The sequence below is a fragment of the Fusarium oxysporum genome, chromosome 11, assembly GCF_000149955.1.
Source record: "Fusarium oxysporum f. sp. lycopersici 4287 chromosome 11, whole genome shotgun sequence".
Taxonomy (NCBI): domain Eukaryota; kingdom Fungi; phylum Ascomycota; class Sordariomycetes; order Hypocreales; family Nectriaceae; genus Fusarium; species Fusarium oxysporum.
Genome location: NC_030996.1, coordinates 926,517 through 950,625, shown reverse-complemented (window position 1 = coordinate 950,625; position 24,109 = coordinate 926,517). Strand labels below are relative to the sequence as shown.

Genomic DNA, 24,109 nt, shown 5'->3' with positions numbered 1-24,109 from the left:
CAAACTTGTAAACGCGGATAGGAGACACTGACTAACGGAGTAGTATTCGTCGCGGGGGGACGTTGGATTAGGCGAATCCGAGGTTGCATCAGAGCAAACCAGGTACTTACGGTAGTATTATCAAGCACTGTGAGCCCAGGTTACCCAACTCCTGGAAACATTGACACTGAATAAATTAAAGAAACGAATCGAGCCCCTAAAACACGTCAGTCTAATCCCCGTAAGTCCAAATATCTGGTAGACTGGATCCAGGAGGTTAAAACAATCTTGACCCACCTTTCTTAATGAAAACGATGAACTGACTTTGACTTTCGTAGTGCCACTCTTGCTGGATCCTGGCTAGCCATTTTCGGTCTCGCCGTTGAGGGAGCATCCAAGATAATGCCTGTCTAGGAATGCAACATTGAGATTGGGTTTTGATTCTAAACGGCCCGCAAGGATGGAAGACTCTCAACGGTCCCCGGGCATTAGTGGCTCATTCTATGCCGATCACTGTGGGCTTAAGGACCGGGCCTTGGTGAGACATCATTGACAGGGTATTAATCCCAGGGGTTCAATACAGGACAGGGCTAGGGGATGGCATCGAAACTGTGAGAAACCGCAGATCAGCAGGAATAAGAGCAGAATATCCATGTGCCTTTGATTGACAAAAGACTTCTCACAGTGAGCCCTTTCTATGCCAAGAGGATTATACGGCACTATCAAGGGCTGTGGACAGTACGATAGAGATCCCGTCACTCACGACTTGTGAATGACACGTGGCAGTAGGAAAGGATCTACTCCAAGGTACAGTATTTGAAGTTAAATCCCGGTAACGTTACTCAAAAGTCGCGTGGGAAGTAATTTTGTTATACGAATGAACGTGCCTATCTAAATGTGACCCCAAATACCGCACCGAGCTGGCACAATGAAGTTAATGTAATAAAACAACATCGAAAGTGTAAAATACTATCTAAACGCTTCAAAAAGCCGCACGGGCGTCTACGCCATCGAATGAACGTTGGTGGAGCTCACATTAGTGGCAGGATCCGGCCCCTTGCCAATGAGGCTCCGCTCATCAAGCTCATAGTACTCCTTGTTATCTGTTTTGGAGCGAGCTCCACGGCTGCCACCCCAGCTTCCGGCACTCTTGTCCAGTGTGGAGTCTTTGTTTGTGCTGGAGAAGCTCATCTTGGAGGCAATGGTAGCCATGGCGTTGGGCCAGAGATGCTTGAAGAGGTGGCGGATGGCTGGGAGGCTTGCGCATACCATGCCAAGTTCCGTTTCCCAGATAGACCAGATAGTGACTTCGACATATTCCCCTGGCATTTGTGTTAGCGTGTTTGCGCTGAATCTCGATCCTGGCCACTTACAGGTTGGGTTAGTCGTCTTTCCCAAAGTGATCAGGAATGGTAGACGGATGATACTAAACACCGTGACACTGTGGACTGTTAGCTTGCGTTCAATAATTCGGGTCATAGAAACCTACACAATGCCTAGACTGAACATAACGAAGAGCTGAATCTTCTGTCGGCCCTTGACCTGCAGCTTCCAAAGGTGATTGATCGGCAAGACCAGGATGACGATATCGCAAGCCATGTTGATTCCACCAAAAGCATAAGTCTGTGAGTTGAGGTCGTTGCAGTGGCCTTTGTGCTCGCCATCCCAGTTTGTCCAATTGAAAGAAGCTGGAAGACATTGGAGCGCAGTGGTGATCATCGTAGCAGCACCACACAAGCAGACAAAGATGCCGATCGACACAGTCAACTTCTTGAACTCGGAAGTAGTGAAAATACCACGGAGAAAGAAAAGAATCGAGATCTTTGTGCTATACAAGTGAACACTGTACATGATCTGATCTATCCAGAAGAGCTTTAGCAGTTCGTACAGGCGCTCGAACGGAGTGATGTCCCAGATGTTAAGCCCGAAGCCAAGATCTGCAAGTCTGCACGCGAGCCAGATGTAAGGCACTGTAGCAAACTATACCACTTTGTTAGCAAAAGTAACCGGGGATTGGGCTGGAACATACTCCTGCAATGAGAATCGCATAGTCATCAGGCCCAAGCTTTCCAAAGATCTTTAATTTGGAGTATATTCTCAAGATCACACAAATCTCGGCGAGGATACACGCAACAAGTGCGTTGAGTCTGAACTTCATCTGCTGACTCTTGACAGGAACACCGCAGGCCAGGTTCTGAACTCTCATTAATGCTACAGAAAGGGATTGGTCAGTGCTCATTCATTGCTATCATGATAGGTATCCTACTCAGAGAGTCCTTGACCGTGCAGTTCTTCAATACGCAAGCCTGCGTCAAGCCTGCAAATGTCTGGTCGGTACAGAGACATGTTGTGTTTGTCATTGAACATGGTGACTGTGGTATCGCTTGCTGGACACATTGTATCTGGTCTAGCTGTTAGTCAAAGCCGGATAGTGGGTGATAGGCTGTCACTGACATCACAGTCAGGGAGCTGAGCAGCTAGCTCAGTAAAGCTGGCCGCATTAACGAGCCCGACCAGGGCCGCTACGAAGAAAGAAAACGACAGGAGACGCATGGCTGTAGAGTCTGTGTTGAACGGAATCACAGTGTAGTATCAGAGCCAGCTCAGAAATCAACGTAAAAAGACATAAACAACAATAGGTAAGACGTCTTTTATGTCTCTATCTATATTTTAATACACTGGAATATTACGACGGCCAAGCCCCTGAAGATTTTCAACTACCGATAATACTAGTAAAACCCCAATATCTGGTGTCGAGGGGTCGAGTGGATCACTTGAATTGCCACTGAAAAGCTTCGCCGTTGAATGTTGCATCCCGGCAAATATTCCAATTCTTTTGTTATTCAAAAGTTCATAACAACCAACATACATAACTACAGAGTGTTACGCAGCTCACTCTGGGAGATGTCAACCCTTCCGAAAAACGAGAAATGAGAGGCTAACAGGCGTTTGAAACCTCCGGCATAGAGGACCCAATATCCCGACACTATGGTACCGTAGCATCCAAGAACCAACGGCTGAAGATCAACATCTCTGATAGTTTATGCATCCTTGTTTTCGCCTTGTTTCCTCTTTTCTGGTTCAGAGATAGGGATGAAATGATTAGATGACAGGCGCTGGATGCCTGTTCCCTGAGTTTGTGATCCCTGTCGTTTTCCGCTTCTACTACTACGTCAGATAACCAACGGTTGAGAATGCAACGCAAAAACCTTGTTAGGCGCTGGGTACATCATCCTTGAGTGATTAGCAAAGGCTATGGTCATCACCAACTGCCGCTTAGCTCAGGAATTGCTTCCCCGCCCGTTTGTCAGTCACTGCCGTGGAGACTAAACCTTGACTAGAGTTCGCGAAGGATTTGTGAGCCCTGTAAGGGTCAACCCCCCTGGAATTGACTCAAGCGCCTGCAGGTTATCCTTCTTTGGCCGGGGATTGCCTGTCGTGCTCAATTGTGCACAACCTTACGTAGAAATGCAACTCAATAGAGCCTTGGGTAATCCCAACTCTGGATATACCCACTCAAGAGAGAGAGATTCGCGACGATCTTTTGCGGTCTAGGGATGAAGTTTTCGACTGAGAGATTCCAAGACTCGTAAGGCCCTGCCATGCAAGGTGATTAGAAGGCTTCGGTCCACCGGAACTTTGACAAACGCATCCGCGTCATCAAATTTGCAGGAACTTCCAAAGCTATGACCTGGTTTCTGCCGATCTGTACCTCGAAACGCCAAGTTCAACCAAGGTGAGGTACGAGTTGGTAAATAACTTAGGGATTGCTTACCCCTGTCTGTCAAGTTAGCCAGCCACAGCTGATGGTATTTCGAACTCATCTCGCTCCATTGGACGATCAACTCAGGAGAAGCTTTCTGTCTTCCCACCAGCTCGGTAGCATCCTATTGTGATGAGCAATGCAACGCCCCTTAGCACTCCGGAAGGACGGCCTCTGCAATAGTGCGAAGATCAAATCTCTCGATGCATCCGGTATATAAACATAACTTCAACCTTCTAGGCTATGACAAATGAGTCAACTCTCATTCGCATTCTCTCTTTAATCCCGACTTCGTTCATTCCTTTTGAAGATCATTCGCTCGTTTTACCCTAATTGTATTCGCTGAAGTTGATAATATGAAACCTTTCACTCTTGCGACTCTGGCCACGGCCTTGCTTTCTAACCAAGCGACCGCGCTTCCTAAGCTAAATGCCGACACTCCTATTCCTCTGAATGCTTTCAAGTTCGGTGCTCGTGATGCCAAGAATCCTCACCTTGGTGTTGATCCTGAGCTGATTCGCAAGTTTGCCTCTCAGGCCCCTCCCAACCTGGGCAAGAGGGTTATCGACTTTGACCCCAAGGAGCAGCTCGTTGATGGTTAGTCTCCGGATGAGAAAGTCCCAAATCCCGAGATTCCAGCTAATAAGTCAATAGTTCACGGCAAGCACGAGTTCAACCCACCCGACTTTGAGGCTGGTGATGTTCGAGGACTTTGCCCAGGATTGAACACTCTTGCCAACCATGGTTACCTCCCTCACAACGTACGCTTCCATATTTGTCTATTAATAGCAAGTTACTGATCTTTCGATAGGGTGTTGCTACATTCACCCAGTATGTCACCGCTGTTGGTAAGGTCTGGGGAATGGCGCCTGACATGTCCGCTCTCCTCACCACTTTGGGTGTTGTTCTCGGCGGCAACCTCGTCGCTGTCTCTCAAGGTGGCTGGTCCAAGTACATGAACAACAATCTCCTTGGACTCTTCGGAACTCCTCGTGGTCTCAGTGGTTCTCACCCCTTTTTCGAGGTTGACGGCAGCCCTACTCGCGGTGATCTCTACGACCCTATTGGCGACAACAACGACATGAACATGACCTACTTCATGGAGCTCTACAACCTGCAAAAGGACGCCGAGAACCCCAACTACAGCATTGAGGTTCTGTACGAGCACAACAAGAACCGCTGGCACCAGACCATTGCTACCAACCCTTACGCTTGGTTCGGCCCTGCTAGCGGCTGGCTCGTTCGGGCTAGCCCTTACTCTTTCACTGCTCGTCTTGCTGCCAACCGCTCTGCTGAGCATCCCGACGATGGTATCCTCGACAAGGAGATGCTTAAGGCCTTTTTCTCTGTTTACGGACCTGAGGAGAACATGACCTACGTCGTTGGCCATGAGCGTATTCCTGAGAACTTCTACCGCCGCCGCTATACCGACTATGGCATTGCTGCTAACGCCCTTGACATTGTTACTCACAGTCACCCCGAGGTCCTCAGGTAAGTCATCTCATGATTCGTCCCGTATGAATTCCAACTAACATCTGTCAGCATTGGCGGTAACACTAACGGTGTCAACACCTTTGTCGGAATCAACTTCAACGACCTTGCTGGTGGAGTGCTCAACGGAAAGAACCTTCTTCAGGGCAACAACCTTGTCTGCTTTGCTCTCAACGCTATCAAGACCGTCTCCCCCAACGCTTTGTCATCTCTCTTCGCCACCTTGTCTTCAGTAACTGATGTTCTCTTCGCTGCTCTTGAGCCTATCATGGGAGCCATGGACTGCCCCGTGTACAAGGACTTGAGTGTCAACGGAACAAATTGGCTCGACTACAACAAGAAGATGTACCCTGGCTTCAAGAAGGCTGGTGGCGGCTGGTAAAGCTGTGACAGTAGTTCTGTAGCAACGGGATGCATTTGCTTCGGTTCAGAAAGTTTGTCTCTGTATATTATTAGATAATGCACATGCTATAATCGATGGCTTTCGGGCAATCAATCCATGTTCCGAAGTCCCCTTTTCACTTGCTCTTTCATCGATATTTTACCGACTTGCATGAACATGAGCTGAAGCGCACACCAAAGCTTTCGTTCTTATTCATAGATCACTCCAATTATCACTTCGAAAGCGCCTCATATTCTCATTTCAGTCTATAATGCCTGCATTTAGAACAGGACTCCAACCACTGCCTCTTTTTTATAGCCTTTCCCGAACCTCACCGCGCACCTTTACCAGCCCTGGGTGAAGTTGGCCAATTGATGTGCACCCAAGCAGTCGCATATTCCTTTCAAGTTCATCTTTGTAGATGCGAATCGCTTTCTCAAGTCCTTTCTGTCCATAGGCAGCCATCGCGTAGAGAAATGGGCGACCGATGCCCACGCCACGAGCACCAAGACACAAAGCCTTTAACACGTCTGAGCCACGACGAACCCCGCCGTCAATATACACTTCAATTTTGCCCTGATGGCCTCGTTCTCTCAAGATAGGCATAGCCTCCGCAAGGACCTCAATTGGAGCCTCTGAGTAATCGAGTTGTCGTCCGCCATGATTAGAGATTATCACAGCCTGGACGCCGTATTCTGCTGCCTTAATGACGTCTTCGACTCGTTGCACGCCTTTGAGGACAATCGACATGTTAGTAATTTCTTGAAACCACGGGATGTCGTCCCAGGACAGGGTTGAGTTCATTATGAGAGACGGATCCAGCTCCGTTGCTGGTGCATCCTCGAATTCGTCTTCTTCAGACTCACTCTGCTGCGAACGCAGGACCTTTTCGCGACTTCCGAGGTGCGGATTATCGACAGTGATGCACAAAGCTTTACAGCCTCGTGCTTCGGCGGCTTCAACAGCCTTCCGTGTCACATTTCGATCCTTCTTGACATATATCTGATACCATTGAGTCCGATTAGGCTCCCTAGCATTCGTGATATCGTAGAGGGGACATGATGAGTACAATGGTATCATTTGGATGATATCATGCTTGTTGCTTGCTCTCGCCAATGTCACTTCGCCGTGTTGGTCGCCAAGCTTGGCGTGTGCGGTAGCTGTTATGTAAATTGGAGCGGATGTATGGGCTCCAAGCATAGTGGTAGAAATATCCACATGCTCAACGTTGATAAGAACCTTCGGCCGAAACCGTATGCGTTGGAAAGCTACGTGGTTCTCCTTGATGGTCTGTTGCTTATAAGTCTTATGCTAAGAATGACTCGACTAAAGTTTCAACTTACAAACTCGTCCTCGGCCCCAGTGGAATAGTAGTTCCAAGAGGATTTCTTCATTATCTGTTGTGCTACAGACTCAAAGTCTGATATGTTCACGCATTGTGATAGCTTTGGCTTGCTCTGTTCCGGTTCTTTGGACTGGATGGTTCCATTCGCAGACACGCCTGCTACGCTGGTATCGATATCGCCCAGGTGCTTGGATGGCTCCAGCCACTTATCGAGAACGTCATTCGAGTGAATCAGGTCGAAGTCTGCAGTAGAGTCCTTGCCCTAAAATAATTCGTACGGGAGCTTTTTGAAGAGCAAGCAACACATACCGCATTTTTCAGGATCACCTTCTTTCCTCCAGGATGATCTATCGAAGGGGTCAGTATGAGTGCAGAGACACGGGTGATGAGAGTCATATATACTTGGAAGAAAGTCTGTAAGATCGTAGACCTTGTTCTGTACCTTCATTAGTGGGTGCAGTGCCGATTGAGCGATTTACCTGCATGAATGATGAGCCAACAGGAGTTGGCGTTATTGTGTTGGGCAACCTCTGCGGGATGCAATACCATGATGTCGTCGCTGTCCAATTCTTCTGATCATTCGCAAAAATTGACACTTTTCTTGACTTTGTCATGCGGCTTGTTTGACAATAAAATTGTCAATGTTGATCCATAATCCCCATCATGTGCGAGTGGAGACAAGTGGTGCAATCACAGGGCGAGCGATAGCAAAGTCTGCACCTTGTGAAACGGAGAACAGACGCGATAAGAGACTTAACGCAAAGAAGTTTGCATGACTGGCGAATCTGGGACGAATTGAATATCGCAAAAATCTACATATTCAGAATGCGCTGGTATTAGTTCCTGCTCTCAAAGATGCATCAGTCAATACCTGAGGCCTAATTCGATACCATGCCAAACATCAGCAGGAAAAAACTGCCACAGTCATCAAGTAGCCTTCCAAGTCTGTCCTTGACTGGTGTATGAGGTTTTCCCCATCAGGTTCCAGAATTAAGAAAGAGCCTGAGAACAGTTCAACACGACGGTGAGGCTGGTAGTGGTTGAGAGTCTGAGGTCTACATTGTCGCCGCATCTTACCGAGATACTAGGGACAAGAGTCATGAACATATTAGGCGCCTCGTTTGACGTGGTCTAGACTTAAAAGTCTAAATGTATGCATAATTTACTGCTGCCAGCTGGCAACGTGGAAATTAGGCCAAGCCGCCAAGCTTCCATCTCATTCATCAGCGATTGAAACTATCGACGCGCTAGAGTAATAAAACGATAGCCTTAAGTTGAGCGATCAGCTGAACGCTCCTGACAGCTCTCTTATGAGTTATCCGGGTCCTTCAAAATGTTGTTATTGCCGAAAGCACTTTTTAACACATTAGCGGTGATATTTCTCTCTCAAAATGCGGTCTCTCGTTTTTGTTGGCGTTTGCCTGCCGCTCATTTCGGGATCGCCAGTTGACATCCCTCGCTCTGATCTATCCCCTCGTCTTGTCACCAGCATTGAGCAGGCCTCCTGTGGCGTGGTTGGTTACAAGCCAGACCCGATTCTTACAAGAAGTCTGAAATGTCGTTTGGTTGATTGTCAGGAGCTTTGCTCTGCCACTGCTGGCTGTCAGAGCTACGCCCAGAGCAGCGCCAGATGTCTTCTGTTCTCTTCCCCCGTTGCTGAAGGATTCCAACAAGACTCAACATCTCCATTTACCTATTACGATATTGACTGCTCTACGCCCATGACTTCAAGCACTGAGACTCTGCCCGAAACCACCGACAGCGTTACTACCGAGTTGTCCACATCGGGTACAGAGGTCACTGCAACTTCAAACCCGCTGCCCTCGTCGACAACAGCTACCTTTATTACAGAAATCAGCACAGAATTAGCCTCTGCATCGATTTTAGCCTCCAGTGGGACGATTTCCACGACAACAACTGACCTCACAACAGATCCAGAGAGCGCGAGTGCTTCGGTGTCCAGCGATATTACCTCAACAGCAATCACGCTCAGCTCAAATACCGAAACAACCACTACGGGAGATGTAACAACCGTGGCTGCAGGCGAACCTACCACAGCCACCTCAAGTACACCTACTGTCTATATCATCCGTCTGGTGAATCCAGACGAGTCTACCTTTGGTTATGTATCCACTGCCCCAGGCCACAATCGTTTATCTGGCCCCAAAGAGGAAGCATTGGAGATTCGGATATCTGCACCTGAGCCAGGTGCCACTTCTCAATTGGATTTCGTCCATGCTGAGACCTTCGGTGGCTTCACACGCTTATGTGCCGTTCAGAGTACCCATAATGCAAATGCCGACTTGGGACCAGACTCGTCTTTGTAAGTGAAGGGATATGTCGAGCCTGCTACGCAAAACTCTCCAGAACATAAAAATAGCTACAACTACCTTTCTACATGTACTCCTAGTAAGTGAAATCTGGAAACCTAATGGACATCGCTCTTCATACTGTAGCCGGATCGCTGACAATAAAAGGTCCTCCCGGTAGCCCTCCAGCCTATTTTTACCACGCTTGGACGAACTGGGCTGAACTTCATCGATATACGTTGGCAGCTGAATCAGCTATTGTGAGTCAACACTGAAAACGAAAGCTGTCCAATGCTAATACTATCTCTCAGTGGATCGTTAACCCTGAAACTCTAGAGGTCACTGCTTCTTGGATAAATACCGACGGATGTAAGTCAAAATTTGTGTTGGAAGAGTGAGATATTATATGCTTACGTTGCCCTCTTTAGCAGCTCCTCCTACTACCCTCTTTATCCCTGAAAATTCCAACTGGATCGGTATGACTGGTAGTCTGTCTGCACTGCAGGCTGCCTTTCCAAACCAGCCATACAGACGCATCAAGTTGGTTCTTGAGCCAATCTCGTAGGTGGCTTCAAGTTCGGAGCAGGACGACCTACAGGGTCGGCGTTTGGATATTGGCCCGCGTATCAATTTAATTCACAAATGATATCAACTTCTCTTTCGACCGACTTCATTGTGGAGGGATGTGTCATCTTTTCGGAAGCACCTTAGAACTGGCGCGGCGTGGCCGGAAGTTTGTCCAAAGTCCAAGATGCTTTCACCGATGGGCCTTTCCGTCGGACCAACTTAGTTCTGGAATCAATGTTACTGATGGCTTTCAAGCCAAAGTAGAAATGTGAGGTAGAAAGGTATTAGCGGATGGGTAACAATTTGATATGCGGCCAAAACCTAAAGCTCTGGCTACCGAAGAATTCTGTTCTTTTCACCTACCTGTGCTTGAGCTAGAATGCATCATATCCTTCATTAAATAAGCTTTCTTTTCATACGTGTATATTAGTAGGTATCTCAAGTTTATTGGACTCTGAGCACCGATGCATCGTCACGGCGATATACTTGTCTACCTCGATATTTGACTGTTCTTGATGGAGAGATAATGTTCTTGGTTCTGCGAATCCAAATATTAGAGTCCATTAAATTGAGGGGCGGAATCATGGATATTATCAAATAAATGCCCCTTTGTTTCAGACAAAATATCATTTCCTCTTCACTTTGATCTGTCTGGACCAATCTCATGGATATGATTAGTGATCGATCTTTTCTGAGCTTATCTTGAACCACGGAACATAGCGATAGCAAAAGTCCCTCGATCTCCCCAGACTAACCCCATGGAGCGGCCGCGCCCACTAAATGGGGCGATAATGGTCTGCATGAGACACTAGCAACGTTTGATCAACAATCTGCCTATCATGTCCACCATAAGAACGGTTACACGGCATCCACGTTGCGACATGATTAAGTTAAATGCCTCGTGGAAAACTCAATCGAATTCTGTCTCCAGCATCCTTTTTTTCTTTAACAAATAATCTCGAAAGATGGCATCGCAAGCAGATCGCGCGACAGCAGAGACCAGGGTGTCTAAAGACCTGCATGATGAGCCTGCTAAGCAAGATGTCAGCGCAGGTATCATAGTACCTGCGCTGGCAGAGGGCGACATGCCGGAGACAACCAAGAAGGAGATCTGGTCGTGGTACGCGTACTACATTGGTTCAAATGGACTCGCCTTGTTCAATTTTGGACCGACAGCTTTCCAGAATCTGCTCTCCCAGGCGGCGCCCAAAGATACGGGGCTTCTACCGTTTGCGGGTCGCCCACGAGACGTCAACAGCATTGTCCTTCTTGCCAATGGCATATCTTTCGCTCTTCAGGCTGTTCTCTTCCTTATCATTGGAGCTTACGCAGATTTCGGAACCGGACGACGATGGATTCTTTTGGTCTGGTCAATTATCGCGTATGGTATCGGCTTTGCCTGGTTGGGCGTCCATGATCCCAGCAAGTGGCAAACCGCTACAGGGCTTTACATCGTCGGCCTAATCGCATACCAAATGACACTTACTTATTGGACTGCGGCATTTCCTTCTCTTGCCAGAAATACTCCACAGCTGAAAGAAGCTGCCCTTCAGTTCGAGGCTGGAGAAATCACCCAAAGCGAGATGGACCGCAAAGATGAGATGGAGAGGAGCAGGCTCAGCAACGTTGCCTTCTATATCCAATCTGTCGGCGAAGTGGTCATTCTAGCCATCATCGTGGGCATCATGTTTGGCGTCAAAGTCGATAAAAGTGCCGAAAACAACAACTGGGGACTTTCGGTCCTGATTGCCTTCGCTACTGCTTGTTGGCTTGTCCTCTCGATTCCCTGGTTCGTACTGGAAAAGAAGCGACCCGGAATGAAGGTGCCAGATCACTTGAACATGATTACTGTCGGATTCTGGCAACTTTGGGAGGCCCTCACTCAAATCTGGCACCTGAAGCAGAGCTTGATCTATCTTGTTGGATATTTCCTTCTGGGCGATTCTCTTAACACCACCGTCACTGTTATCGCCACCCTTCAGAACCAGGTTGTCAGCTACGAGACTCTCACTTTGACTTACCTCCTCATCGTTGGTATCGTCGCTCAAGCTGTCGGTATTGGTGCTTTTTGGCTCATTCAGAAGCATTTCAACCTCAGTGTCAAAGCCATGTTCAACGCCGTCATGGTCTTTATCATCCTTCTCGATGGCTGGGGTATGATTGGCAACTGGACTGATAAGTTTGGCTTCAAAAACGTCTGGGAGATCTGGCTGTATCAGGCTTTCTATGGACTATTTGTGTGTCCCTGGTACAGTTACTCGCAGATCATGATCAGCTCCGTCACCCCCCGAGGACACGAATTTCTTTTTTTCTCCCTGTTCAACATCATCGGCAAATCGTCCAGCTTCATCGGACCTTTCATCAGCAGTGCTATCATTGATGCTACCCCCGGTGGCACTAACAACAGTGCTCCCTTCTACTTCTTGTTTGCTTTGAGCTTGGTCAGTGCTATTGGAATCTGGTCATTTCTCGATCTTGAGAAGAGTGCGCGGGAACAAGAGGCGTTTATCATTCAAGAAAAGATACGCATGGGTGAGGAGTCAGAGACAAGCAATATTGCGTAGATGTTGTTAGTTTTGATCATGCCAGCTATAGCAATTTCCATAAGGTCCTGGTGAAGATTATGCTTGAGTTGCTACGTTCACCACAGGGCCACGATGTCCCTGTTGAACCTCGCAATCGACCAGCACAGCTGGATTAGTTACTGCACCTATGTAATCATCACCGCACATATTTCATGCTAGGGATATCTTGTCTTGTAGCAGGATTAAAGGCTCTTCAATGGGACCTTGCATCACCTTAGTCGAGTGAATCTAGCATTGAAACACAAGACTTAGCCAGAAATCCAGTTGCCTCATTTAACCACCCCTATCCATGAAAAGGCTAGAGTACTGAGGTGTAGTTCTCCTGATGACATCTCATCGGCCTTCATTACACCACGATTGGGGGCTTCCTACATCATCATAACCGTGCTTCTCATCATTAATGGCTGTTGAAAGCGTCTTTAACTCTTCTTCATTCATGTAGATAAATACAGGTATCTGCCTCATGAGCTGGGAACCAGCAAAATATCGTCCACGTTAACCGCCTGTCCCGTCGCAATAGACCTATTAGCTGCAATACCTGTAAGTATCGAAGCAGCACCATCAATATGGCTCGCTGCTCGCATGTACTCATCGGATACCGGCGTTCCAAACAAATCATTCAGCAAAACAGTATCTCCACCCCCGTGAGCACCAACCCCATCTTCGACCTTGATCTCTCTTGGCTTCTCGAAAAGAGGTCGGAGCAGTATCTTCCGACTCTCCAGAGACCCCTCGTGGGCCTGATCACCACCTGAGTTGACGTAGCTGTTCTCCACGACTTCGACTTCAAGACGTCCGCCGGTTCCGTTAAAGCTAACACGGAAGCCTTCCCAGGGTGCATATGCTGTGAGAGAGTATGAAAGGCTAGCTCCGTTGCGGTACTTGACGAGAACGTTCATGGTGTCTTCGATGCTGATACCATCACCAAAGACGCTCTGGTCGCGGTAGTAAGCGTCCTCATGCTCGGCATCCAGATACATAGACTTCAATTGAGGATTCAGGTCGAGATGAAGGGCGAATGGGTCGGCTTTGGCGACTTCGCTGCCATGGGCGCGGGTATAGAACTTGGTCTCGCCACGCTTCTCTGCGTTCTCTCGGCCGTAAAAGGCAAGGTCGCCTGTAGCAAACACGGTTTGAGGCCTGGTTTGGAGCCAGAAGTTGACAAGATCGAAGTGATGGGTCGACTTGTGTACCAGCAGACCGCCGCTGTTACGCTTGTCCCTGTGCCAGCGGCGGAAGTAGTCGGCTCCGTGCAGGGTTCAAATCCATACCACGAAATCCACATATGGATCCATAATGTGGATCCATATCCATTCCATTCCATTCCACGTGGGCTTCAGCATTTCCATATCCACGCCACGAAGCCCCTTCCACATGTTCCACATGTGGAAATCGTGGAATATTTTAGGTGGGGTTCGAAAATACCTTGATTTCCTTGTGAAATCCCGCATATCCTAAGTACTTTCTATCACCCACAACAACACAACATCGATTTGCCACCCCATTTTCCTCCGTACACAATGAGTCCATTCTGGGGGCTTCACTGTTACTCGCGTTACTACCCCAAATCGAAATGGCCACTCCCCATCCTACCAAGTCAACCACATCCGTTCCAGAACGAACAGAAGAGGACAATCAACGGCTCTTTCAGCTCTACAAAAGCTGGATCTTGACGGAGAGAGACGGCAAGGCGCGTCTATAGGTATATCGGTTCGGCTACGAATATCCAGCATAACAAGAAACAGGAACGTCGGTGGGTGTGTTGCCTTTGCGTCAAGCAACGGCGGATTTTAATGGACCAATGACAAAAACATTGACGTCACCGAGGGCGGGCGGGACCCATTAATTACCATTGTTGGACGAAGTAGGTTTCCATTCCACGAATTCCACAATATGGATCCATTTCCATAATGGATCCATTTCCACCCATTCCACATCGAAATTATTAGTCAGCATCCATATCCACGCCATATTCACAAATGTGTCGTGGAGTGTCGTGGATTTGAACCCTGGCTCCGTGGCTGGTGTTCAGCATCCATTCTATAGTCATGTCAGCTTCTATCTTCTTCGCTATGCTCTGACCATTGACTTACCAAAGTGGACGCTTGTGACTTTCCCAATAGCTCCGGATCTCAGCAACTCGAAGACTTTCGTGTTGTGAGGCGCATATCTGTAGTTGAAGGTGACACGAACTTTCTGGCCCGTTCTCTCGACTGCTGAAAAGATCTCCTTGCATCTAGGGGCGTCAATGGTCATCGGCTTCTCAGTAATGACGTTGCATCCTAGTTCAAGTGCTCGAACGATATAGATATTATGTGTTCGATCCATAGTTGTGATGATGACTTCGTCGGGCCTGGACTCTTTGATCATCTGATCGAAGTTGCTGGCGAGATACGTCGGAACCTCGCCATGACCGAGTGACTTTAGCTTCGAGTTTGCATAGTTCATGCGAGTTTGGTTTGTGTCGCAAAGGGCTACGATACATGATGTTTTGCTATATTCTGTTGCGATGGCTGAGTAGAAGAAGCTTGAGCGGCCGCCGGTGCCAACAACGGCATATCGCTTTCGTGTTGCTTGAGTTTCCGCCATGTTGGTCTGATATTGAGGTGCAGTGAATCCGAGACCCCCAAAGTGACGAGAAGAGGCACGCGCGGTATTTATTAAGAATGGTCACGATTGGATGACATGTTCAGTTTGGGGGAGGGGGAACATTACTCGGGGTCTCTTCCCCCGAATTGTGGGGCTATTTGCGGGGGTCATCATCAAGTGACGGTGATGATATTTGAAGGATGGCCCAATATCGCATAGTTCTGATAGACTAGACAGTCCCTCTAACTCGTGGGAGGACATGTCAGTTGACTATAGGAACATAAGGTCCGGAGTTGCCCAAGGCTCAGAGAATGCGGCTTCCTGATGACTGAGTGACGACATATGGGCGAGCCGCTTGACCTGTCCAGAAGCTTTGCGATCCAGTTCATGAGCTACCTGGAGCAGAAAGAATGGCTCTTTCGATGCTTTGGCATTCATCTGGTCAAATTTGTTACGGATTCTTACGATCAAGCTCCAATCCGACATGACGGACAGCTGGTCGGGGAACTCGATGATGTTGACCAGCAAAACGATCAGTCCCGAAAGATTGCAGCAAGCATGCAGCCTGGTTGCCTTGTCAGTCGGTACGCGCGTGACAATCGAGGTCCAACTCACCAGGTTGAATACTCTGTCTCTCTCCCAAACGCCGACAATTCTAGGCCAAGCCTTGAATGCTCGACGCAATCGGACCATGCACTAGGCAATGAACTGATCTCTTTCTGGTTGATCCTACCATCGATGCCAGCATCCCCAGTCGGAATCACAGCTGGGGAAAGGTACCGCCGTACTCTATCGATCCACGTCTCATCAAAAGCAAAGGTGCCATGGATCCTGTAGAGGCATTCGAGGTATCGGTTATACATGTTCATCACAAGGTGAACTGAGATTGTCGAGAAATCTTGGAAGAGTTTGTCTGATCGTAGGAGCTCCTGTGGTAATGCGCTGCGCCACTTGGAGAGCAATTGTTCGATACGAACCTTTGTCTCTGCCCGTTGTTCTTGTGACAGTCGTTGAGCTGTTCTGCTGTAAAGGAAGTTGTGGACTTTGCCTTGAATTATTGCCAACTCAGACCGAGCACGTAAGTAGTTGAACCTAATAGTCCCTGTGCATGACTCTAATATTCCCATGTCGTCGTCTCCACACTGTTCTGGAAGTTCGAGATCAGTTTCGGCGTCGAATTGGGTGTAGGGCGCTTTGGCGCGAAGGGCAAGGTCCTGTCCTCGTGGGTTAGTTGCTGTAGACAGACAAGTTTCAAGGTCATACCTTGTCCAGGATGTAGGCTATCCAGAAAACTCGGCGAAGTTGTGCTGATTCATCGGGATCGTCGGAGGCTCTTGTTGAAGGAAGTCCCATGCTTTGCGCTAGACGGATGGCACTTCCGATGAGTACTATTGCGAGCTGCGGATTCGTTGTTCCCTGAAATAGTATGACCATGCCAAGTAGAACCTGTAAACCTAGAATATCACCACTCCAGGCCATCAACTCGGTCGTGACAGACTGCACGTTGCTTATACACTGAGCCAGTTTTGGCTCCTCGATCGGTACATCATCCACGATGCGGGAAGTCATAGCGAGGACAAGGTTGATAGCAGCCCAAGAGATCAACTCCTTTCTTCCATCCTCAGAGTACCAGTCAACCGTCATTTTCATGAAAGATCCTTTGTCAAACAGAGGCATGTAGCGGCCATAGCTGTCGAAGTATCTCTCCAGTACGCCCATGACTTCTTGAAGTGGTGGCAGCTCAAGCTTTCCTGTTTGAGCCAACATGGCTCCTGTTGGAAACTGTGGTGAAATGCCAAGGCAAGGCAATGTCGTGGCTTCGTTCCACATGTCTGAGGCTTTGTACACGCGGATCTCGGGGAAGTTCTGGAAGTTCAAGGCGGTTGCATCGTGAGGTGAACTTCCGGATGGTTTCTCGGCGGCGATTTGGTCCAGCCTTGCTTCGATGTGAGCCAAGCGTGACTCAATTGTGTCGTCCCTCGTGAATGTCAGTATGGTTATAACTTGAGCCCAAAGAGCGTCTGCATACCTTGAGGGAGTCGAAGAAGAGTTGGTTGGACTTGATTCACTGGCAGGCACTTTTCTTCTACTTGTAGTAGCCAGACTTGTGACTTCGGTGATGCTACAATCGACACCGTACAGCTTGCAGTTTGAACAGGTTGGCTTGGCCAAGTCACATTTGATCTTTCTCGACACGCAAAGATCGCAGGCTAGGACTTATCAGCTTCGAGCTACTTGAACGGTGTCTCTCGTTATTTTCCGTACCCTTGCGCCTCCGCGCATGGCTTGCAACCTTCATGATTGATGACGGATGATTGAAGAGGTGCAAGTAGTGTGAAGACGGAAATTGGTTTGAGTTGATACGCCACTAACAAGTGCTGTTAGTAATCACACCAACTGTTCCTCTTCCAGCACGGTGACTGTAGCTATGTGACGAACTCCGACGAAAGCAGAACGGGTCTATCACCGATCGTCACACAATTGAGTTAATGGATGGGAATGTGCAGCAAGGGGCAACGCTTTCAGCATTAGTCAATCAACTGCCGTGTCTCTTGTTGAGATATTTCGCCACAGCGCATCGAGTCGGCACTATCAAAAACAGTTAGCGTCTGTTACCCACGGAACTCCGCGGTCGAGATATTGATGAGCCGCCATCTACCGCGCGCCTACCGTCGCTTCTCAATACTTTGCAGACCGTTTCATGCAATCCAGGCTTGGTTTGGGGATCATCGGTCTTCCATCATGCGGTTCACCGAAGTAATCATAGGCTGACAAATTAAGGCAAGGAGCTCTCCCCATCAGAACAATTGTGCTGCTTCGCGGATACTTACTCGGGCAAACCTTTACAGATGGACAGCAACGCCTACTCTAAAGCCTCTTCAATGTGAAGCGTCCTTACAAACGCCAACCTCCGTGGTTAAGCGTTATGCTGTAATCAAGACCATGGCAAGAAGAGCTTCCCGAGATGATATATAATCCGAAGAAGCGACCGTTGTTGCTTCTCACTATCAAGCTTCACACAATCGTCACTACTTCTGGCTACGGTCAACTAGCACAACTTTACACCTTGTAGTCATGGCTACTTCTTCGTTCCCTCAACGTCCTTCTTCAGCCTCCTACGATGTCGTCATCATAGGCGGCGCAACAAGCGGCTCAGCAATTGCCTGGTTTCTCGTGTCGAACCCTGACTTCAAGGGCAAAGTTCTCGTTGTCGAGAAAGACCCATCTCTTGCCTACTCTGCAACTCAGGCCAGCAACAACTGCATGCGTCAGCAATTTGCGACCGAGATCAATGTCAAGATTGCTCAGTATGCTGCCGAATTTGTCAAAGACTTTCGCAAGAACCTCAAGTGTGAGGATGACGACGGCATCCCGGATATCCCTATCCGCAACTTCGGCTATCTGTATCTCGCGGATACTTCTGAGTTTGCTGCCGTTCTTGAGGAAGATCAAAGGCTTCAGGCTAACTGCGGTGCTGGGACCAAGATGCTGTCGGTTAATGAGATAGCATCCAAGTATCCTTTCTTCGCTCTGGATGACATCAAGACGGGCAGCCTCAACACTGTTGACGAGGGTGCCTTTGACGCCCTTGGCATGGTCCATAGCCTGCGCAAGAAAGCTCAACAGCTTGGGGTCGATTACATCAACAATGAAGTTGTTGGAATGACTCGCGTCGGCAAAAAAGTCACTTCCGTCACTCTCAAGACTGGGGAGAGCATCAACGTTGGCAATGTTGTCAACGCCGCAGGAACCAGAGCTGCCGAGGTCTCGCGCCTTGCTGGTATAGATCTCCCGATCGAGGCTCGCCGCAGATACACGTACATCTTCTCCGTCGATGAACCTCTGTCTCAGGATCTCCCGCTCACCATTGATCCTACTGGTGTTCACATGCGATCATATGGAAAGAAGGATTACCTCGTCGGCTGCCCTCCGATCGGCCCCGATGTTGCTGTCAATCCCGATGACTTCAACTACGCGGAGGATGTATGGACCTTGAAGATGCTGCCTGTTCTCAAGAAGCGAGTTCCTCAGTTTTCCACTGCGAAAGTCACGCACTCGTGGATGGGCCATTATGAGTTCAACACTTTCGACCACAATGCCATCATTGGACCACATAATGAAATTTCCAACCTGTCATTCTGCGTGGGCTTTTCTGGGCATGGAAGTCAACAGGCTCCCGCTTGTGGACGAGGTGTCGCAGAGCTCATCACGTACGGAGAGTTTCGCACTCTGGACTTGTCGGCTTTGGGTTATGGTCGGATTGCTCGCAATGAGCCTCTGATGGAGAGAGCTGTTATTTAGATCTGTAGAATGGTTGAACGTTAGAGCTCTTCATACTGTATTGCCATCTCATTACCTTCTCCAGCTTGACGTTCGTGAGATAGTTGCTATGTGAAAGCTGATGAGCCCTTCAAGCCACAGAAGAATAGGCGCAAAGATATTTTCAGGCTTGTTTAACCGTGTTTTTGTCGCAATATCTCCTGATTTGATGCTTTCCTCTCTTCCTTTTGCACCCAATAGCTTGACTGTTTGTCGGCTGTTGCGCATGATCAGAGCGCAACATGCCCATCTCAAAGATTTGCCTATGATTTCTCCAGCCATGAACATTGACAGATTGGCTTTTGCCGGTCCGCGGAATACCCTGGTGTTGTAGACTTTACCTGATTTAGGCAAGCCGATGTCGTCATTTGTGTTTGCGACAATAGCCGTGAAGATACGAAGTACGATAATAGCCGCAGCGCGTCTTTGTAATCCGATATCTTTCAGGGCGCCGGGGACGCTTTCCAGTATGGGTGACCCTGGAATACAGGGCGTGCCCCGCTAAACTGCACCTTCAACATGGCGCGAGGATAGCCGTTTGTTGCAAGAGCTGCTTATGAAGCAAATCCAATTGCGATAAAAACTTCTAATTTCACATGTTCAACATCGTCGCAGGCAGTTAAATATGCAAACTTCCCCTCTTCGAAAGTGACAAACACCAAACATTCATCACAGGCTTCTACCTCGACAAACATCAACCATGACCAAGATCTTCCTGTCAGTTCAACCCCGCACCCACTGTAACTTTAGCTGACCCGCTGGAATGAAAACAGTACCGGCGCTACTGGCTACATTGGCGGTGATGTCCTTCACACCCTGTTGAAGTCGCACCCTGAATACAAAGTCCGGGCCTTGGTTCGTGATGTTTCGAAGGGAGCGGCCATAACCAAGAGCTATAGTCAGGTGCAGCTCGTTACTGGCGGACTTGACGACGCAGATGTTATCGCACAGGAAGCCCAGGATGCTGACGTCGTGCTCCGTATGTTACATCCTTGTCCCAAATGTCAAGGGATTGTGCTGACTCTCAATCTACAGATCTTGCGGCCACCGGCCACTTGAAGAGTGTCCAGAACATCTACGAAGCTCTCTCCAAAAAGCCCAAGGGCGCGAAACCTCCGTACTACATCCAGATCTCGGGTGCCAGCGCATTGGCGGCTGGTGAGCTCGCCGACAAGTCGCGAGTCTTTGGCACAGGCAGTGATGTCATCTACAATGATCTCACTGGTGTTGACTCAATCAAGTCGCTCATCAAGCAATACCCAAGCCGTGCAGTAGACAATTACATCTTTTCCGTTTCAGAGCAAAACTCGCATGTCAAGACTGCGCTTGTTGTCCCTCCCATCATTTACGGGCAGGGTCGTGGTCCAGGCAATCAGCGCAGCATACAAATTCCTGGGCTCGCCAAAGCGACATTGGTACGCAAGAAGGGTCTACAAGTTGGCTCTGGTGAAAGTCGATGGGGGAATATTCACATCGCAGATTTGAGCCGCATCTTTCTCAGCCTGGTTGAGAAGGCGGTTGAGGGCAACAAAGATGAGGATATTTGGGGAGCAAATGGCCTCTTTTTCACTGGTGCTGGAGAATTGGTAGGTTTTGCATTGTTAACTGGGTGACATTTTGGTGCTAACAGATTGACGACAGTCATTTGCCGAGATCTCACGTCGCATCGCTGTCGCTGCGAATGACTTTAATCTCATTCCGACCACAGGAGTCGACAGTCTCGATGGAAAGGAAATAGATAGCATCATCCCCCACGGGTCTGTCCTGTTGGGAACAAACGCGCGCGCCGGAGCTGATCGGGCTCGGAAGGTTCTCGGCTGGGAACCAGAATATGAAAGCTTGGAAGAGCATATCCCGACCACAGTAATTCAGGCAAGGCTCGAACCCACTACACTGCAAATCCACGTGGACCACATATAAGTGGTCCATCTCTATTACATCCACTCGTCGGCGCTCAGATTACGTAACAATCCACTACACTTGGACCTGAAAGTGGATGTAGTGGAGTGGATTTAGGTGGATTTAGGTACCGTGGGATATTCCCTGACCCTGTACGGTTCATAGTACTTATTTTGGTATATAATTGCCTATTAAATCGAGGTAGCTGGACCCAAGTTAGCCGAGATCCATCACCCCTACAGCTAATCTTATAGCATTATACGAGACACTACCCCTATTGAGCGCGTTTTCTAAGATTTCCTGCTGTTGTTTTTGCCAATTTCTTTTTTTTTTTTTTTTTTTTTTGACGATGTCAGCCACCCAGCCAGGCCAACAGCAGCACCTCGAAGACCGTCTTTTTCGCCATTTCAGAGGCTGGGCTTGGTCAGAACGCGCTCGTGATACTAGCTCTTGGCTGTGGGACTTTGGCTACGATATTCAACGTCATGGCTTACGCAAATGGGCTTGCAAGGACTGTATCCTCGGAAATCGTCCCATCATCGCGAGTTTTACCTCTTCAGGTCTCCAGAACGCGGCAAATCATCTATGGCGTGAACACAAAACACCAGCACCAGAGGGAGAGAAAAAGAGCACAGCACAGCTGAAATCCGAATGCGTACTGAAATCGAACCAGCCGACTATTGCCTCTGTTTTGAAACTGGACGTCAACAAGCCTACGGAACAGAATATCGCGAATAGCTTCATCTCACGCTTTGATAAGCAACACTTTCAGCGTCTGCTAGTCGAGTTAATCGTCAGTAGCAACCAGTCATTTTCCTTCGCCGAGAACCCCATCCTCCGAGAAATTTTCGGCTATTTGAACCCCTCCGTTTCGATCCAACACGCCAACTTGAGTGCCACCGCTGTCCGATATAAGATCATTCAAGAGTACAACCGCCACAAGCAGAAGGTTATCGAGGTGTTGAGGGACTCCCCTGGAGCGCTTCATATCTCATTTGATGGCTGGACGTCTCGAAATAAGCTTGCCCTATACGGCATTGCTTGTTTTTTCAGAGACGAGAAGAATCGGCCATGCAAAATCATGATTGGGGTTCCAGAGGCTCATCGTCACTTTGGCTCAACGATCGGTGGGGAGGTTCTCGACGTCCTACACACTCTTGGCGTGAGTCCAGAGAAGATTGGCTATTTCACGCTTGACAATGCTGAAAACAACGATACTGCAATGGAGGTCATTGGTGCTGAACTAGGGTTCGATGGCCGGCTACGCCGAGGACGCTGTTTTGGCCACACAATTAACTTGTCAGCCAAGGCGCTCTTATTTGGAAAAAACGCCGACGCGTTCGAGCAGCAATTATCAGGCGCAGAAGCGTTATCTGATACTGAATACGGTCGATGGCGCAAAAGAGGACCAGTTGGCAAGTTGCACAATATCGTAGTTGATGTGCGTATTAGCCATCGGCTGATTTACTTATTCAAGGAGGTCCAGAGGGTAAGCGGTTTTACTAAGTCCTATTCGTCTCATACTAATTCGGTATATCTAACAGGACGAAATTAATCGCGCCACCACCCTTAAACTCCGATCGAAGAAACCACTGAAGCTAATTATCGATAACGACACGCGCTGGCTGTCACAACTCTACATGATCCGCAGGGCTCTACGGTTGAAAACCTCTATCGAACTCTTACTGATCAAGTATAAAGCGCAATGGGAGGACGAAAATCGGTCTAAAAAGACTGGCCAAGTGACACAAGCCAAGTTGGCGAAAAAACCACGCATCCTCCGAGACGAGAATCAGCTAACGGACAAAGACTGGGAGGTTCTTTACCATTTGGAGGCTATTCTGACTGTTTTTGAGACCGTGGTGAAGACGCTTGAGGGTGATGGACACATCCGCAGACGTAAGCAAGGCTGGACTGGCTCCTATGGTAATATCTGGGACGTGGTGCTTGGCTATGAGTTGCTGCTTAACACACTGGAAGAATATAAGCAGCTTGCTGCTGACTTTCCTGATGCAGAGCACTTCCGCATTGGAATCAACCTTGCTTGGGATAAGCTGGATGAATATTATCGGCGGCTGGACGAGACGCCCATCTACTATACGGCTATGGCACTGCATCCAGCTTATCGTTGGGACTGGTTTGATGAAACGTGGGCTCATAAGCCTAGTTGGGTCGAGAAGGCAAAAGAGATGGTTGCCGACGTCTGGCTGTCCGATTACGCTCATCTCGAGGTTAGAACCAGCAGCAGCAGAGGCGACGACGAGCCACCGGCAAAAAGACCTCGGTTTTTCAACCCCTTCGAGAAGAACAGTCGTCTGCCAAGCTCAATACCACCCTACGCAGCAGCTATTGTTGTCGACGAGTACCAAGCGTGGCAGACGGATCGTGAGGCCAGCGACGGCAACGTTCGTGATCCAATCGGTTACTGGATCACTAAGCAAGGCAGATATCCTCGGTTATCCAGGATGGCATTGGACTTCCTGACGATCCAGCCGATGTCAGCCGAGTGTGAGAGGTTATTTTCAGCTGCTGGCAAGATGGTCTCGGGGTTGCGTACGAACCTGGATGCTGAGATTATCGCCATTTGTCAGGTTTTACGCTCTTGGTACCGTGCTGGCCTTATCAAGGACCTGGATCCATTGCTTAAGTCGCACCTTGAAAGTAAGCTGGATGGCGGTTGTGGGACTCTAAGCGACGAGGAGCTGGCGCTTGCTGAGTCAAAATGGCTATTGGAGGGCGAGGACAGCGCCAGCGAGGTTGACGATTCAACACAGCAGCAACAGGCTGAGGAGTCAGTGTCAACCTCTGAAAGTGAGGCTGAATAGGCACCGAGGAGGTTGTGAATAGCCTCAAAGATCCACTATAAATACACTTATAAAT

General features: G+C 48.6%; 10 protein-coding genes across 12 annotated transcripts; 4 read left to right on the top strand and 6 right to left on the bottom strand.

Moving 5' to 3' along the window:
- Positions 1-981: 981 nt before the first annotated feature.
- On the bottom strand, positions 982-2,532 carry FOXG_09718 (uncharacterized protein; the record flags this gene model as incomplete). Its single annotated transcript, XM_018388940.1, has 6 exons — positions 982-1,301; positions 1,353-1,420; positions 1,469-1,959; positions 2,009-2,190; positions 2,246-2,381; positions 2,434-2,532. 6 exons carry the CDS (start codon positions 2,530-2,532, stop codon positions 982-984), a joined length of 1,296 nt encoding a protein of 431 aa, XP_018247111.1.
- Positions 2,533-4,098: 1,566 nt separating this feature from the next.
- FOXG_09717 (uncharacterized protein) lies at positions 4,099-5,615 on the top strand (the record flags this gene model as incomplete). Its single annotated transcript, XM_018388939.1, has 4 exons — positions 4,099-4,339; positions 4,397-4,503; positions 4,554-5,233; positions 5,285-5,615. 4 exons carry the CDS (start codon positions 4,099-4,101, stop codon positions 5,613-5,615), a joined length of 1,359 nt encoding a protein of 452 aa, XP_018247110.1.
- A 162-nt stretch (positions 5,616-5,777) lies between these two features.
- FOXG_09716 (L-lactate dehydrogenase (cytochrome)) lies at positions 5,778-7,610 on the bottom strand. Of its 2 annotated transcripts, XM_018388937.1 has the most exons (5): positions 7,444-7,610; positions 7,363-7,396; positions 7,270-7,307; positions 6,959-7,222; positions 5,778-6,905 (listed from the first exon to the last, which is right to left on the bottom strand). In XM_018388937.1, the coding sequence occupies exons 1-5, from the start codon at positions 7,507-7,509 to the stop codon at positions 5,928-5,930; spliced, it is 1,380 nt and encodes a 459-aa protein (XP_018247108.1). In that variant the 5' UTR covers positions 7,510-7,610; the 3' UTR covers positions 5,778-5,927. The 2 variants fall into 2 exon arrangements, with proteins under 2 accessions (XP_018247108.1, XP_018247109.1); XM_018388938.1 differs by having other exon boundaries at positions 6,959-7,307.
- Positions 7,611-8,351: 741 nt separating this feature from the next.
- FOXG_09715 (uncharacterized protein) lies at positions 8,352-10,084 on the top strand (the record flags this gene model as incomplete). The annotated part of the gene is made up of 5 exons (XM_018388936.1): positions 8,352-9,283; positions 9,341-9,369; positions 9,438-9,529; positions 9,581-9,638; positions 9,698-10,084. The coding sequence occupies 5 exons, from the start codon at positions 8,352-8,354 to the stop codon at positions 9,832-9,834; spliced, it is 1,248 nt and encodes a 415-aa protein (XP_018247107.1). The 3' UTR covers positions 9,835-10,084.
- Positions 10,085-10,698: 614 nt separating this feature from the next.
- On the top strand, positions 10,699-12,757 carry FOXG_09714 (uncharacterized protein). Its single transcript, XM_018388935.1, has one exon. It carries the CDS (start codon positions 10,802-10,804, stop codon positions 12,398-12,400), a length of 1,599 nt encoding a protein of 532 aa, XP_018247106.1. The 5' UTR covers positions 10,699-10,801; the 3' UTR covers positions 12,401-12,757.
- Positions 12,758-12,882: 125 nt separating this feature from the next.
- Positions 12,883-13,716, bottom strand: FOXG_09713 (oxidoreductase; the record flags this gene model as incomplete). Its single annotated transcript, XM_018388934.1, has 2 exons — positions 12,883-13,635; positions 13,693-13,716. The coding sequence occupies 2 exons, from the start codon at positions 13,714-13,716 to the stop codon at positions 12,883-12,885; spliced, it is 777 nt and encodes a 258-aa protein (XP_018247105.1).
- Positions 13,717-14,366: 650 nt separating this feature from the next.
- FOXG_20137 (oxidoreductase) lies at positions 14,367-15,070 on the bottom strand (the record flags this gene model as incomplete). The annotated part of the gene is made up of 2 exons (XM_018400409.1): positions 14,515-15,070; positions 14,367-14,461 (listed from the first exon to the last, which is right to left on the bottom strand). The coding sequence occupies exons 1-2, from the start codon at positions 15,008-15,010 to the stop codon at positions 14,367-14,369; spliced, it is 591 nt and encodes a 196-aa protein (XP_018247104.1). The 5' UTR covers positions 15,011-15,070.
- Positions 15,071-15,237: 167 nt separating this feature from the next.
- On the bottom strand, positions 15,238-17,414 carry FOXG_09712 (uncharacterized protein). Its single transcript, XM_018388933.1, has 5 exons — positions 17,276-17,414; positions 17,040-17,220; positions 16,274-16,988; positions 15,626-16,224; positions 15,238-15,575 (listed from the first exon to the last, which is right to left on the bottom strand). Exons 1-5 carry the CDS (start codon positions 17,307-17,309, stop codon positions 15,281-15,283), a joined length of 1,824 nt encoding a protein of 607 aa, XP_018247103.1. The 5' UTR covers positions 17,310-17,414; the 3' UTR covers positions 15,238-15,280.
- Positions 17,415-17,814: 400 nt separating this feature from the next.
- FOXG_20136 (uncharacterized protein) lies at positions 17,815-19,620 on the bottom strand. 2 transcript variants are annotated; one of them, XM_018400408.1, is made up of 2 exons: positions 19,368-19,620; positions 17,955-19,314 (listed from the first exon to the last, which is right to left on the bottom strand). In XM_018400408.1, the coding sequence occupies exon 2, from the start codon at positions 18,611-18,613 to the stop codon at positions 18,164-18,166; it is 450 nt and encodes a 149-aa protein (XP_018247102.1). In that variant the 5' UTR covers positions 18,614-19,314; positions 19,368-19,620; the 3' UTR covers positions 17,955-18,163. The 2 variants fall into 2 exon arrangements, with proteins under 2 accessions (XP_018247101.1, XP_018247102.1); XM_018400407.1 differs by having other exon boundaries at positions 17,815-19,600.
- A 287-nt stretch (positions 19,621-19,907) lies between these two features.
- Positions 19,908-21,572, top strand: FOXG_09710 (uncharacterized protein). The gene is made up of 4 exons (XM_018388932.1): positions 19,908-20,047; positions 20,104-20,309; positions 20,366-20,916; positions 20,972-21,572. Exons 1-4 carry the CDS (start codon positions 20,031-20,033, stop codon positions 21,248-21,250), a joined length of 1,053 nt encoding a protein of 350 aa, XP_018247100.1. The 5' UTR covers positions 19,908-20,030; the 3' UTR covers positions 21,251-21,572.
- The last annotated feature ends 2,537 nt before the right edge of the window (positions 21,573-24,109 follow it).